The sequence below is a fragment of the Daucus carota genome, chromosome 8 (genome assembly GCF_001625215.2).
Source record: "Daucus carota subsp. sativus chromosome 8, DH1 v3.0, whole genome shotgun sequence".
NCBI classification, from domain to species: Eukaryota; Viridiplantae; Streptophyta; class Magnoliopsida; order Apiales; family Apiaceae; genus Daucus; species Daucus carota.
In genome coordinates this window covers 11089694-11102042 of record NC_030388.2, presented here as the reverse complement: position 1 = coordinate 11102042, position 12349 = coordinate 11089694, and the positions used below count along the sequence as shown (strand labels likewise).

The 12349-nt window shown below is 36.4% G+C and overlaps 3 protein-coding genes across 5 annotated transcripts; 2 read left to right on the top strand and 1 right to left on the bottom strand.

The window, feature by feature from the left end:
- Positions 1-1446: 1446 nt before the first annotated feature.
- On the top strand, positions 1447-2169 carry LOC135148467 (uncharacterized). The gene has a single exon (XM_064083696.1). The coding sequence runs from the start codon at positions 1447-1449 to the stop codon at positions 2167-2169; it is 723 nt and encodes a 240-aa protein (XP_063939766.1).
- A 932-nt stretch (positions 2170-3101) lies between these two features.
- Positions 3102-7818, top strand: LOC108199421 (uncharacterized). Of its 2 annotated transcripts, XM_017367226.2 has the most exons (9): positions 3102-3604; positions 3729-3849; positions 4005-4082; positions 5026-5389; positions 5545-5657; positions 5821-5985; positions 6123-6262; positions 7089-7181; positions 7256-7818. In XM_017367226.2, the coding sequence occupies exons 1-9, from the start codon at positions 3510-3512 to the stop codon at positions 7413-7415; spliced, it is 1329 nt and encodes a 442-aa protein (XP_017222715.1). In that variant the 5' UTR covers positions 3102-3509; the 3' UTR covers positions 7416-7818. The 2 variants fall into 2 exon arrangements, with proteins under 2 accessions (XP_017222715.1, XP_063939416.1); XM_064083346.1 differs by lacking the exons at positions 7089-7181; positions 7256-7818 and adding an exon at positions 6350-6511 and having other exon boundaries at positions 3103-3604.
- Positions 7819-8061: 243 nt separating this feature from the next.
- On the bottom strand, positions 8062-11163 carry LOC108199422 (U-box domain-containing protein 36). Of its 2 annotated transcripts, XR_010286516.1 has the most exons (5): positions 10783-11163; positions 10400-10518; positions 10220-10335; positions 8906-9415; positions 8062-8138 (listed from the first exon to the last, which is right to left on the bottom strand). XR_010286516.1 is itself a non-coding variant. In XM_017367227.2 (4 exons), the coding sequence occupies exons 1-4, from the start codon at positions 11060-11062 to the stop codon at positions 9145-9147; spliced, it is 786 nt and encodes a 261-aa protein (XP_017222716.1). In that variant the 5' UTR covers positions 11063-11163; the 3' UTR covers positions 8784-9144. The 2 variants fall into 2 exon arrangements, 1 of the variants encoding a protein (XP_017222716.1); XM_017367227.2 differs by lacking the exon at positions 8062-8138 and having other exon boundaries at positions 8784-9415.
- Between the last annotated feature and the right edge of the window lie 1186 nt (positions 11164-12349).

Here is a 12349-nt window from a genome sequence, read left to right as displayed (position 1 = left end):
AAAAAAAAATTATAAGTCAATTTTAGATTAATAAATAAATTTTCATATTATTAAAATTTGAGTTAACATAATAATTTATGATATTTATAATATCATGTTATTATTACTTTCATATTGTGATTAATATCAAAATTATCACTTGTTTGGTTACATCTATACACCCAAGTTAATTTTAACCGCCGACCGCCAAACAAGTGATAATTTTAATATTATCAAAATTTTAAACAAATGATAATTTTGATAGATGTGTCCAAACAAGTGATAATTTTGATATATCAAAACTATCACTAGTTTGGCAGTCAGCGACCATAACAAATAAAATAATCAATAAATTAAAGATAAATAGATGATAAAATTTTAAAATTCTAACAATATTATCTAAAATATTAGAACTTAAAATCTTTCATTTGGATGAATATTATTCATAAAAAATGTGCGAAACTCAATATATAATATTTTAAGGATTTCGACTAACGATAAAGTGTTATTTTTGATAAAATTTCAAATGAGTGACTCATTTGAGTCAGTTTTGTATTCAAAGACTCACTTAATATATTTGGACGAAATAACCGATCTATTTAGATATGTTGAAGTATGATGGTATCTTATAAATTAGACCTGAAAATATTGTATTTTACAGCGAGATGGGGTAAGTATTTTTTCTGAGTTATTTAATGCAGCTAGAGGAAGGGAGATCGTATGTGACCAAGAGATTGTCCATGTTCCTGATAATGATGTTGGTGCAAGTCAAGATATTACTGTGGTAGAGGTACGCGCAGCCTTATGTATGATGGGTAAAGGTAAGACAGTTGGGTTAGATGAGATTCCGATTGAGGTGTGGCAGTGTTTGGCGGAACAGGGTGTACGCTGGTTGACGGCTCTTTTTAATGTAATATTTCGGACATCCAGGATGCCGAGGGAGTGGCGGTTAAGTGTTGTTGTACCCATTTATAAAAATAAAGGTGATGTTCAAAGTTGTAGTAATTATCGTGGTATTAAGTTGCTTAGTCATACAATGAAACTCTGGGAACGAGTTATTAAGAGCAGGATTAGAAGAATTGTTACCATTTCGGAGAATCAATTTGGTTTTATGCCAGGCAGGTCAAACATTGAAGCGATTTATCTGATTCGCTGCCTTATGGAGAAATATCGAGAGCGTCGTAAAGATCTTCATATGGTGTTTATAGATCTTGAAAAAGCTTATGATAGTGTACCACGGGTTGTTCTTTGGAGATGTTTAGCAACGCGAGGGATTCCGGCGGTGTATATTCGGACCATACAAGATATGTATTCAGCGGCGGGAACATGTGTTCGGACACCTGTTGGTGATACTCAGTATTTTCAGTTGAGGTAGGGCTTCATCAAGGGTCGGTATTAAGCCCCTTGCTTTTTATAATTGTATTGGATGTGATTACTCGTGACATTCAAGCTCCTATACCTTGGTGCATGCTTTTTGTTGATGATATTGTATTAGTAGCTGAGTCTTGGACCGAGGTTAATGTCAACCTCGAACGGTGGCGTACATTGCTAGAGGGTTATGGATTGCGATTGAGCCGTTCTAAAACTGAGTATTTATGGGCCAATTTCAGTGTGGAGATTCATGAGGAGGATGTAGCTGTATGCATCGCGGAGGCCCGTGTACCACAAACGAATACTTTTAAATATTTGGGTTCGATCATTCAGAGTAATGGTGATATTTCTGCGGATTTGACTCATCGTATTTTGACAGGATGGTTACGCTTGAGGTCTGCTACTGGTGTGTTGTGTGACAAAAATGTACCGTTGAAGTTGAAGGGTAAATTTTATCGGGTGGCAATTAGACCGTCATTACTATATGGTTCTGAGTGTTGGCCATTGCGAAAAGTTCAGGAGCGTCGACTAGAGACAGCAGAAATGCGCATGTTGCGTTGGATTTGTGGTAACACCATGACAGATCATATACCGAGTGTTACTTTTCGCCGTCTTTTAGGTGTTGAGCCTATCTCTAAGAAAATAAGGGAGGGGCGTTTACGTTGGTATGGACATGTTAGGCGTAAATGTAATTCAGCGCCGGTTCGAAGAGTTGAACACTTATCGGTTCGGGGCAAGAGAAAGAGAGGTCGGCCCCGTCGCATGTGGTCTGATCAATTAAGTTTGGACTTGGGAGCCCTAAATCTCACGAGGATATGACATTTGATAAGAATGATTGGCGACGGCGTATTAAAGTAGTTGAGACTCGGTCTCGTGGTGTACAGAGGTTTTGAGTATTGGGGTGTTATGCTTTAGGAAGAGGTTTGCTCCAATCTCTCTTCTCCAACGCCTTTAACCTTGCAATTGTTTCCTCCACCGGACTTTGCCACTGCTGATGGGTAATGTTTCGGTAAGTTTCATGTGAATAAGGCCATGAGCTAAGGTATTGTAATAATATTGTATCACACACCTTTTTAATTATTGTGCACTAAGCCGGGGGTATTCACGGAAACAGCCTCTCTACTTTAAAGGTAGGGGCAGGGCTGCGTACATTTTACCCTCCTCAGATCCTGCTCTAAGCGGGAATACTGAGTACGTATGGTATGGTATCCTAAATTACAAACTTAGGACATGTTAGGACATATTTATAAGACATCACTTACCCTTGCTCGTGTTGATGACATCCTTGTAGAAAGAGAAAGGAAAGGAAAAGGAAAAGGAAAAGAAATGATCCAACCCCATCAACATCCCCTTGCATAATATAGTGCATATATACACAATCTTCTACAGATGGAAAATAAAGGCAGGCAATCTTCAATCCAACTATACAATACTCTATTCTCTGTACCTTATCCCACAACTCCCCTCTCTCTCTCTCTCTCTCTCTCTGTACATATTACTCTTTCTGTCCCATTTAATTCTATACGTTTCTTTTTCACTGCTCGACACGCACTTCAATACTCTTATAAAATATAGTTCTATAACTTATTTTTAAAATTTTCTTTTTCTGAATAAATATATAACATTCAAACTTTTATTCAGAAAAGAAAAATCCTAAAAATAAGTTATAGAACTATACTTTACAGGAGTATTAAAGTTCGTGTCGCGTCCCCGTTCCCCAATGTATATAACTTAGGGGGATGGAGGGAGTACATGGAGTGAGAAAGAAACAGAGATAAGAAGGCTTAACAAAACAACAAAAACAAAATGTTAAAGTTTTGGCTTGTTTAGCTAATTTAATACACACCCATTAATCAAACATTCATTCCCACTAAATTAATACCATGGATCTCGCCCTTCCTTATTTCAGTGTCATCTTCCATTACAACTTTACATATCTTTTTATATTTCATCACTCTCAGCTGCTTCCTTGTCCTTTGGAACTACAAGTCCCTGCTTTTAACCATTCTTTATGCTCTGTTTCTTTAGTTTCACCTTTTTCTTTAACTTGCTAATCTGCCTACTCACCAGGATGCTTCACTTTCTTCTCTCTTTCGATCTTTCTGCTAGTTAGTTTTCATTTGTAAGCCCACCCCTTTTTTGTTTTTGAGAAATCAAGAATGTTGCTCTTACCATTCTCTGGCTTATCTAGTCAGAAGATGACTTGTAGTATTGCTGATGCTTCAATGGGGTCTTCGATTTCTGGCATTTGCAGGTATGTTCTTTCTTATCTCAACTGAATTAGAGACCCCTTTTGCTTAAATTTAGATAATTTTGATACTACTGCTTTTGTTTGCTTCTATGTCATGATTTATATTGTTGTGTGTTGCCACAATCAGGCCTGGTTTTGATTTGAATGGTGATCACACAAGAAAAAAGAAAGGGGAGTTCAGGCTTTTCGCTTTGGCTGATCCTCCTGCTTATACCGAAAAATTTTCGCCTCCCAATTTTTACCAGGAGGTATAATTTTATTATGTCAATTTTTTTGTTAGTCGATTTTTATGCATTCTTAATCATTTAGCTTCGCAATTTTGATATTTGTGATTTATGTGCCGGGGCTGGTCCTGTTCAAGTGTTGTCTGTCAAGTAACATATTAGATGATGTATATTGCTAGGTACTTAAGGTCGCAAGGGAAAAATTTACACAAGAGATATCTTTCAGGTCCAAGGACAAAGACATCTCACTCGCTAAGGTATTTTTCTTTCATTGTCATTTACTAGCAACTCGATGGTTATAAGAGCATCTCCAATGGGGGTGCCAAGAGAGGTGCCAAAATGCCATGTGGCATGACATGGCATAACAATCTTTTTGGCTACCCATTGGAGTGATAGGGGTGCCAAGCAAAGTTGCCAATTTTTGGCACCCTTTGGCACCCTCCCAAAATGGGAAAAATTCATTTAGATAAACAAAATTATAGTATTTTTGACAACTTTAGTTGCCAACCATTGGAGTGAATATTGATAAGAGGGGTGCCAAAAGTAACTTAAAAGAAAGAGAAAATAAAATATTGATATTTTTGATGAATAAGCATGTTTAGCAACTTTGGTTGGCACCTCACATTGGAGATGCTCTAATGGGTCAAGTTATCATCATAGCTGTTTGGTACTTTGCCATGATAGAGATTTCGATAGGAGAGGCATTTAAGATAGAGGCATACTGTAGTGTTTTTTTAAACGCAAGCTGATATTGAGGGGGCATTGTTAATTGTCATCCTTCTGGTCCCACCAGTTCTGTTCTTCTCTGGAATTTCTGGGGAAGAAGGTGTAGACTTCTTTTTCATATAATTTTTGCTTGGAGTATTGGGATTTGGGAATTTATATCGGCTATCTTGAGGTCTTGAGGCTTGCACCTCTCTTTTCCAACAATCTAACTTTGAGAAGTCTCAGTTTCTTGCCTCTTTGTTAACAATAACCCATACAAATAAGTGTTTGGATCAGGGTCTTGGTTTCTTACCTTTATCTACCTTTCTTGTCTTACCATCATAGCGCAACTGCAATACCTGATCTTATGCTGCAAGACTTTGCATTCAGAATTCATGTTGTTTAAAAACTTCTATTGTATTATGATCTCTGTACTGGGTGTGTTTATTTAGTTTTTGTTAAAACATTTCTGCTTTCTTTCAAATCAATTCCCAGGCCTTACTTTATGTTGGTGCTGAAAACGAGGCATTTGTGGCCTATAATCGGGAGATGGATGCCTGTTCTCTCCAAAATGAAAGACGAGGTGCGTCAGGTGCATCTAGTTCTCCAAAGTGGGATACTATTGATGACATGCCTTTGGATGGAAAAACAATATCCCAGTGGTTGGAAGAATTGGATGCAATTGCCAAAGAAGTTCAGGCTGAGCTAGTTTCAAGGGATATAGGTTGTCATTTGGTTGAAGTATTGGAGGCAGTGAACATAGTTCTTTTTGAATCCCGAGGTTTTGAAAGGTCCCCTGTCATAGTGGATTCGAAGTGTTCCTACATGCATACAGTGTTAAGCTCCGGACGTGGAAGTGGTAAGTTTTTCTACTCTTTTTCGTCCACATATTTAGCTTGTTTGTTTATAGTTTTTGTAATCCATATCTTAAAATTCTAGAAGATGATTAATGTATTTGTTCTATTGCATGATATATATAAACCATTGCTAACTTTGAGATTAAATCATTGGCAGCAATTATGCTGAGCATTATTTATATTGAGGTTTGTCGAAGACTTAATCTAAATATTGTGGGATCTCGAGTTGGAGAAGAATTTTTGATTTGGCCTCAAACAGGAAATCCTGAGGTGTGTTGTTCTGAGCTGCATAAGTGGTTTTCTCTTTTCTGTTAATAGTCATCTGTTTTAAAAACTTTTTAATGATGTGTGTTTCAAGGTATATAAGCCTTGGACACCTTTGATCACTAAAGCTTACAAACTTATAATCATCTACATGCTTATCAATTTGTAGGAGCTTTTTAAGATATCCTCGGGACGGAGCCTGTTTGGGGTTGTTAATGGAAGTTGTGTGGCGGACCCAAGATCTAAGGCCTCAGACCTAAATAGCGATTCTCTTTCAGGGCTTGATATTGCGACAAACAGAGACATCATTGGAATTGCCTTGGCCAATTTGATTGTAAGCATTAGTTCCTATTGACCACAAATACTATATAGGGTTTTCAGGGAGAGTGACAGTCCGTTAATTGCCTTTGTCATATTTATTAAATAATTATGAAAACAAATATGATGTTGACAAACTTGCATGGATTGTAGAGGCTTCATTGGAAACGCGCTTCGAGAACGAATCATGGATTGATGCTGACATCTCCGCTTAGACGTGTAAATGATACAAATGATAAATTTAACAAAAGTGATAGTTCAAATGTCCCTTTATTGAGGCCTCGGGATTTGAGGTACACTTTTGATACTTTTGTTTATCTTTTATAATACAACTTTTCTATTTCCTGATTATGCAGGCACTGTTTGTGTTGTCCCTACAGGTTCAAGATGCTAATATTGCAGGATTGGCTTGAGAAAGCGGAGATTCTAAATCTTATATAGTTCAAATTTTCCTATATGTTTTTGTTTTGTCCCAAAATTTTACCAATCTAATCTGATGCTCGAGAATCTAATATTAACTCATAAAATACGAACTTATTTCAGTTGTTGCCTCATTCTGCTTTTTCTATAGGCCTTCACTGATCTAAGGATCTATTTAACTATATTGTCGATCTAAAATAAAATGAAATCCGTATGACAACTAGACATAAGTCCATATTTAGCTTCCAGTGTGTACTTTCCCCTACAATGCCTCAGGCTTTTCAGGTAGATTACAGTGCATTAGTTGCACAAGCATTCTATTCTTTGTGCATATGCATGATCATGATCATCTAAACTACAGTTGTGCTTCAATATTATATATGCACAAATGATGAGAAGTTGGAAGTTGGATAACTTGCTGGTATATAAACATAAAAAGCAGGATCTACATTGCCTTGTGACTAACCCAAGCATAAATAGGTAGTTTCACCCTCTTGTTTTCCACTAAACCATGATGCATATGTTCTTTTTGATGTCTTTATGACCAGTATGTGGAAAGGATTTATTGCTACGTATAATATAATTATGTACAACTTGATTAGATATCTAAAAAGTGTTTGCGACTGTTTGAAAATCCAAAGTGTAAATTGTTGTGCACTCGAATAACACTATGCATGCAATGCTGCATTCTTTGCCTAGGCTGGCTATCATGGCTTCAGAGAAATTGCTTATCCTGCAGCCACATAACTGGGCTTTAAGGAGAGACCATGGCATGATGTTGTATTTTTATAGGTAAGTTTCTTGATCCTACATCATCTGCTTTGTTATAATCCATGATCTCCGGTGTTAATAATTATGAGCACCAGGGACTATGAGGAGGCGGTTCAAGAACTTAGCATCTGCATGGCCTTTGCCCCAGAGGAAGAAGCAGAAGTGCTTGAACCTTTCGTAGAGAAATTGCATTTGTTGCGGCTTGAATCATCATGGAAATCTTTGGGGCATAAAGGTCGGTTAACAGTTTCTTGATAAGTTTGCCCAACATCCTATGCCCCTCAACATCGAAGTCCATATTATAGAAAAGTTACTGAACCACTGGCAGTTATAGCTGTAGTATTCTCTACCCTGTCAGTACTCACCAACCTCGTATTACATGGTCTCAGACATCAGATACTAAATAAAACTGAAAAAACTTCAAGTCGAGATCTTGGTTCCAGACTGGAGGATAATTTTAATGTATGAGGCCTGTACTATCCTGTATATATGTTGAGACTTTAATCATTTCTAGTTGGTGGTTTATAGCAGCTATGTCCCTGTGCTATAAAATGTTGCTTTTATTTTGGTTGTACTATTTGATATGGAGGTAGTGTGATCCTATAATATCTATGGTCAACCTGAATATATTGAAGAGGTTTCTCCTGTTAATTTCGCACCAAGTCTTCTTTAGCACCTTATGGTCCAAGTTGTATTGTGCCTTCTAGTGATGGGGTTGATCTGAATGTAATTCTTTCTACTCCAGTGTTTGGATAATATAATTTGCTCGGTCCTGAAAGTTGGCCTTATCATTTGAAGAGTCGAGATGTAAGAGTTGGCAGTAAGAAACTAAGAATTGAGGCATGATAAAGATTAATCATGGATCAATGCAAGGTTAGAGGATGTGTCTGGAGTAGGAGAGTAGTAGAAATATACAAACGTTTCTTATAAATCATGTTGACCATAATTTGGCTGTATCAAAGTTTAAGGAAATTCAGCCTTGGGTAGGGATGGCAATCGGGTCGGATCGGGTCGGGTTTCATGAAATCCATATCCAATCCGTTATATTTCGGATCGGATCGGGTTCGGGTTTGGATATTAAAATGTAAAATCCAAATCCAATCCGTCGGGTTTTTTCGGGTTTCGGATCGGATTCGGGTTTCAACCGGATATCTTAAAAAAAAGTTAAAAATTATAAACCTGTCTGAACTATGATAATTAAGTATTTTTTTCCAAAATTAAGATTATTGGATTGGATTCTATTGGTTTAAATTAGAATAATATAAACTTAAACCATATTAATTTTCATTATTACCAATATACAATATATTTTATACAATATATTATTAATGAAGTATTTGTCTTAAATAGAAACCCTTATTCCTTTAACCTAGTCTATTGATATTGAGAGTATTATATTACATTCATCCAAATAATTAAATATAAATATGTTATATATATAGACACACACACACACATTCATATTAAATTATTTATAATATATATATATATATATATATATATATATATATATATATATATATAATATTCGGGTTTTTTTCGGGTTTCGGGTTCGGATCGGGTTCGGATAGGATTTCGGGTTTCGGATCGGTAGAGGTCATATCCATATCCAAATCCAAAAAATTTCGGGTACAAAAATCAAATCCATATCCAAATCCAAATCCAAAAATTCGGGTTCGGTATATCCAAAAATTCGGGTTTCGGATCGGGTATCCGTCGGATCGGATTATTTTGCCATCCCTAGCCTTGGGGCTATAGCATACACAGTTTATATGTCTACAACTCACAAATGGGAAATACAAACAAACCAAAAGCAATATGAGCACAAGGATTACTCCAAGCTACAAGAAAGTAAGTTACACTTCTAAGTGCTAGATGATTTTCTTTCCCATATTTAGAAGGGACCGTCGCCCAATTAGGTCGATGCTAGGTGGCGACAGTGTGTCTAGGGATTGCCTCCTGCTAGGTCCGGGACTGAATTTAATCAAGCTCTTGCTTTAGGTGTAAAACAACTGCATGCGAAGGAGGCGTTGTTTTGCATCTGATCTTCCATAAAGTTTTCGGAAACATCATTGTTATTGTTCTTATTGTCCACAGTATTAATATTGTGGATGACTCCTGAAGAGGGAGATTCAAGTGTTAGCTTCTCAAGCACCACTTGTTTCCCTTCACATATGATGTGAAGCTCACAGAATTCAGGTACATTTTGTACCACCTGATCAACCGTCTCATTTCCTTTTCCAGACCTCAGTTTCCTGCAAATTGAATTCAAGATACTAGATTAACCCTTAGTTGTTCGTATCCCTCTTCGTAACACTTCAAGATTTTAGGACAACTCTTTCTCCTAATACTTTAAGAGGTTATTTATATTTGGCTGAGGTTTCAGAAGCAGAGTAACGTTCCTCAATATATGATTGTTGGGGAGGGTTTAAACACCAAACTATTTTTTGGCCGTCGGATAAATATCCAGCAGCCAGGATTATAACATCTTCTTTATCACGTTCGGCACTTTTTAACCGCTGGACGGGATCATTTTACCCGTTCAGCGATCAAAAAGCATAATCTTGGCCGCTGGATGTTCATTGTGAAAAATAGCTTGTTGTTTAAACGCTCCTCAACAATCATATGTCGGGGACCGACACCCTTATGTTGTGTTTGGTTGGGGAGAATGGAATGGAATGGAATGAAATGAGTAAAAATACTTGAAACTAATAGAAATAGGAAGAAAGTTTCGAGAAAAAATTGAGAGAGTGCAAAATTGCTATGATGAGATATGTGAAGAAATTGAGGATAGGAGAGAATGGAGCATTCCATCTCAAATTGGAGGTGTGATATAGAGCCTATGATGTAAGGAATGAAATGGAGGAGGGAATGAAATTTTTTAAAATTTGTGCATAAGATAGTTCATTTTTCATTCCATTCCTTCCGGAATCATTCACCCCAACCAAACACAACATTAGAAGAATTGGCATAATAACATGAAATCACAGCATGGCAGACCACGTCAGAATCAGTTTCCTGTCAGCCTAAAATTATTATAATTTGACAAGTGATTGTACCTTAAACTGGATTTGGGGGCTCCTAGGACCAATTTCTTGACGTAAAGAACAGGAATGAGATCTAGCAAGGCTTTTGCTTCCATGTCACTTTCAATCAATATGGTTTCCACTTTAACCTGCAACACTCATATTAAAGAGAGAGGCCAAAACACAGATATGTCATAAATTTTGTTCAAGTACCTTTGAAACAGAGCAGATATCCAAAAACTTCTGAAGAAACTCTCTCCTCTTGCCTCTCTCTTGAATCATGTACCTCTCCTTCTGCTCCGGATTCACCTGGCTTATCGGAAGCTTTCCTACTGATAAAAATCATGACAAGCATAAGTCCGAATATCGCGAATAAGATATTGAGGCCGTTTCGACAAACTTAAAAAAAATGACTTCTAGCTTAAAGTAAATAAGTAGATTGGAAATGAGAAGTAAATAAGTTAATAAAGTGTTTGGAAAAAAACTAGAAGCTACGAGAGGAAAGCATTCTCAACTTCTTAAAAGTGCTTCTACTTAGAAGCAGCTTCTACTTCTCTTAAACAAACGGGCGCATTAAAAGTGGGAGACGGGCTTACATGGAGTAGGGATGTAGTGAAGCTGAGGAAAAACATGGATGAGATTGACAAGAGAGGAAGAGAAAGGATGAAGAAGATGGTTGAGTGTCCAAACAAGAGCATCCATGTCATGACTACCAGTCCCAAGTAATGCTACATAAACAACATCTTCTTCGACTTCTTTTCCTGATTCTTCGTTGATGGATTCTAAATGCTTGATCTCGAACAGCTCCTCACTCCTGCTGTACCATTCATCTTCTTCGATCTCGCTCACTCTACTGCTAGTGCTGCTGCTCATCATCACGCTCTTTGTATCTTTGTTATGTGTGAGTTGTGTTACTTTGTTCGGGACCTTGTTCTTAAAACCCAAGCTGGCTTCGACTTGTGAATATTTATAAAGTTGTTATCATGACTATTCTCTTTGTTTCTCCCTGTACTACACTTTGACTTTGGGACATAGAGTGCCGACAAACACCAAAAGAGCTTAAAAGAAGTGACTTCTTACTTAAACTAAGAAGTGTGGTAGAAATTAAAAAATAAGAATTATAAGTTATAAAAACTGTTTGGAAAAAAAATAAAAATCACGAAAGAAAAGCTAACATTTTCAATTTTTTATTAATGTTTCTAACTTTTTCATACAAACGGAATAAAAAGAGCATAAGCTATTATTAAGCCCATACTTCTCGTAAACAAACATGCTCACAATCATCTTACTTCCCTCCAATCGGACATGTCTGTTGATGCTTTTTGCACTTGCCCATTCCCGATTACTCATTTGGTAAGGTAATTAATTAAATGTTGTTGTTATTTTTGTCAAAATAAAACATCAACCATTACTATAAATTATTATTCTAAAAGGTAGTGAATAATTATTTTTCATAACTCGTGATTAAATTTCCAAATATTTGATTAATTTGTGTTTTGTTAAACGAAACAACTACGGCAGCAGTGAAATCGTTGAAGGCACGCAAGAGAGTCACAAGTACGGTCATCGGGTGCAGGTATTTTATTGTCAACACAGTGGATATCCCAAGTATATACTAGCAGCATAGAGGTCAATGCCTGCGTGGCTACATAATATAATATTATACTGTTACATCTATTACCTGTCACGCCTTTTGTAATCCAACGGAAAGTTACCGTACAGTTTGGGGGAAAGTTAAAAAATCATAAATATATTGTATCGAATATTTTGTGTATTGAATTTTATAACTAACTTGATGAAAACAAATGCCTTCATTCAAAATTTAAAATTTTAGTGGTCAAAAATTGATATAAAGTTACCACATAATGATTTCTGAAGAAAAGTTTGAGGTGGATACTGCAAGCCTGCAACAACCAATTACTCTTCCTGCTTTGCAAAAATTTGAATGTTAAAACAGGAAAAATATTGGGTTGTTTGGTTTAACTTAAAAGAGGTGACTTCTTATTTAAATTAAAGAAGTAGAGTAAAAGTGAGAATTAAATAAGTTAATAAAGTGTTTAGAAAAAAAGTAGAAGCTAGTATTCTCGGCTTCGGTGCTTCTACTTATTTCCACAAACTGGTCAAAAAAAGCAGAAGTCAAAAGCAGAAATATGCGCATTGACA

Excerpts from the sequence above, each read along its gene's own strand:
- LOC108199421 (XM_017367226.2), top strand. The coding sequence starts at position 3,510 with ATGTTGCTCTTACCATTCTCTGGCTTATCTAGTCAGAAGATGACTTGT. Across the intron at positions 5,658-5,820 it reads CTCAAACAGGAAATCCTGAG|GAGCTTTTTAAGATATCCTC; the intron begins GTGTGTTGTTCT and ends ATCAATTTGTAG. Across the intron at positions 5,986-6,122 it reads TTGCCTTGGCCAATTTGATT|AGGCTTCATTGGAAACGCGC; the intron begins GTAAGCATTAGT and ends CATGGATTGTAG.
- LOC135148467 (XM_064083696.1), top strand. The coding sequence starts at position 1,447 with ATGCTTTTTGTTGATGATATTGTATTAGTAGCTGAGTCTTGGACCGAG.
- LOC108199422 (XM_017367227.2), bottom strand. The coding sequence starts at position 11,062 with ATGATGAGCAGCAGCACTAGCAGTAGAGTGAGCGAGATCGAAGAAGAT. Across the intron at positions 10,519-10,782 it reads TCACTACATCCCTACTCCAT|TAGGAAAGCTTCCGATAAGC; the intron begins GTAAGCCCGTCT and ends GATTTTTATCAG. Across the intron at positions 10,336-10,399 it reads ATATCTGCTCTGTTTCAAAG|GTTAAAGTGGAAACCATATT; the intron begins GTACTTGAACAA and ends TGAGTGTTGCAG.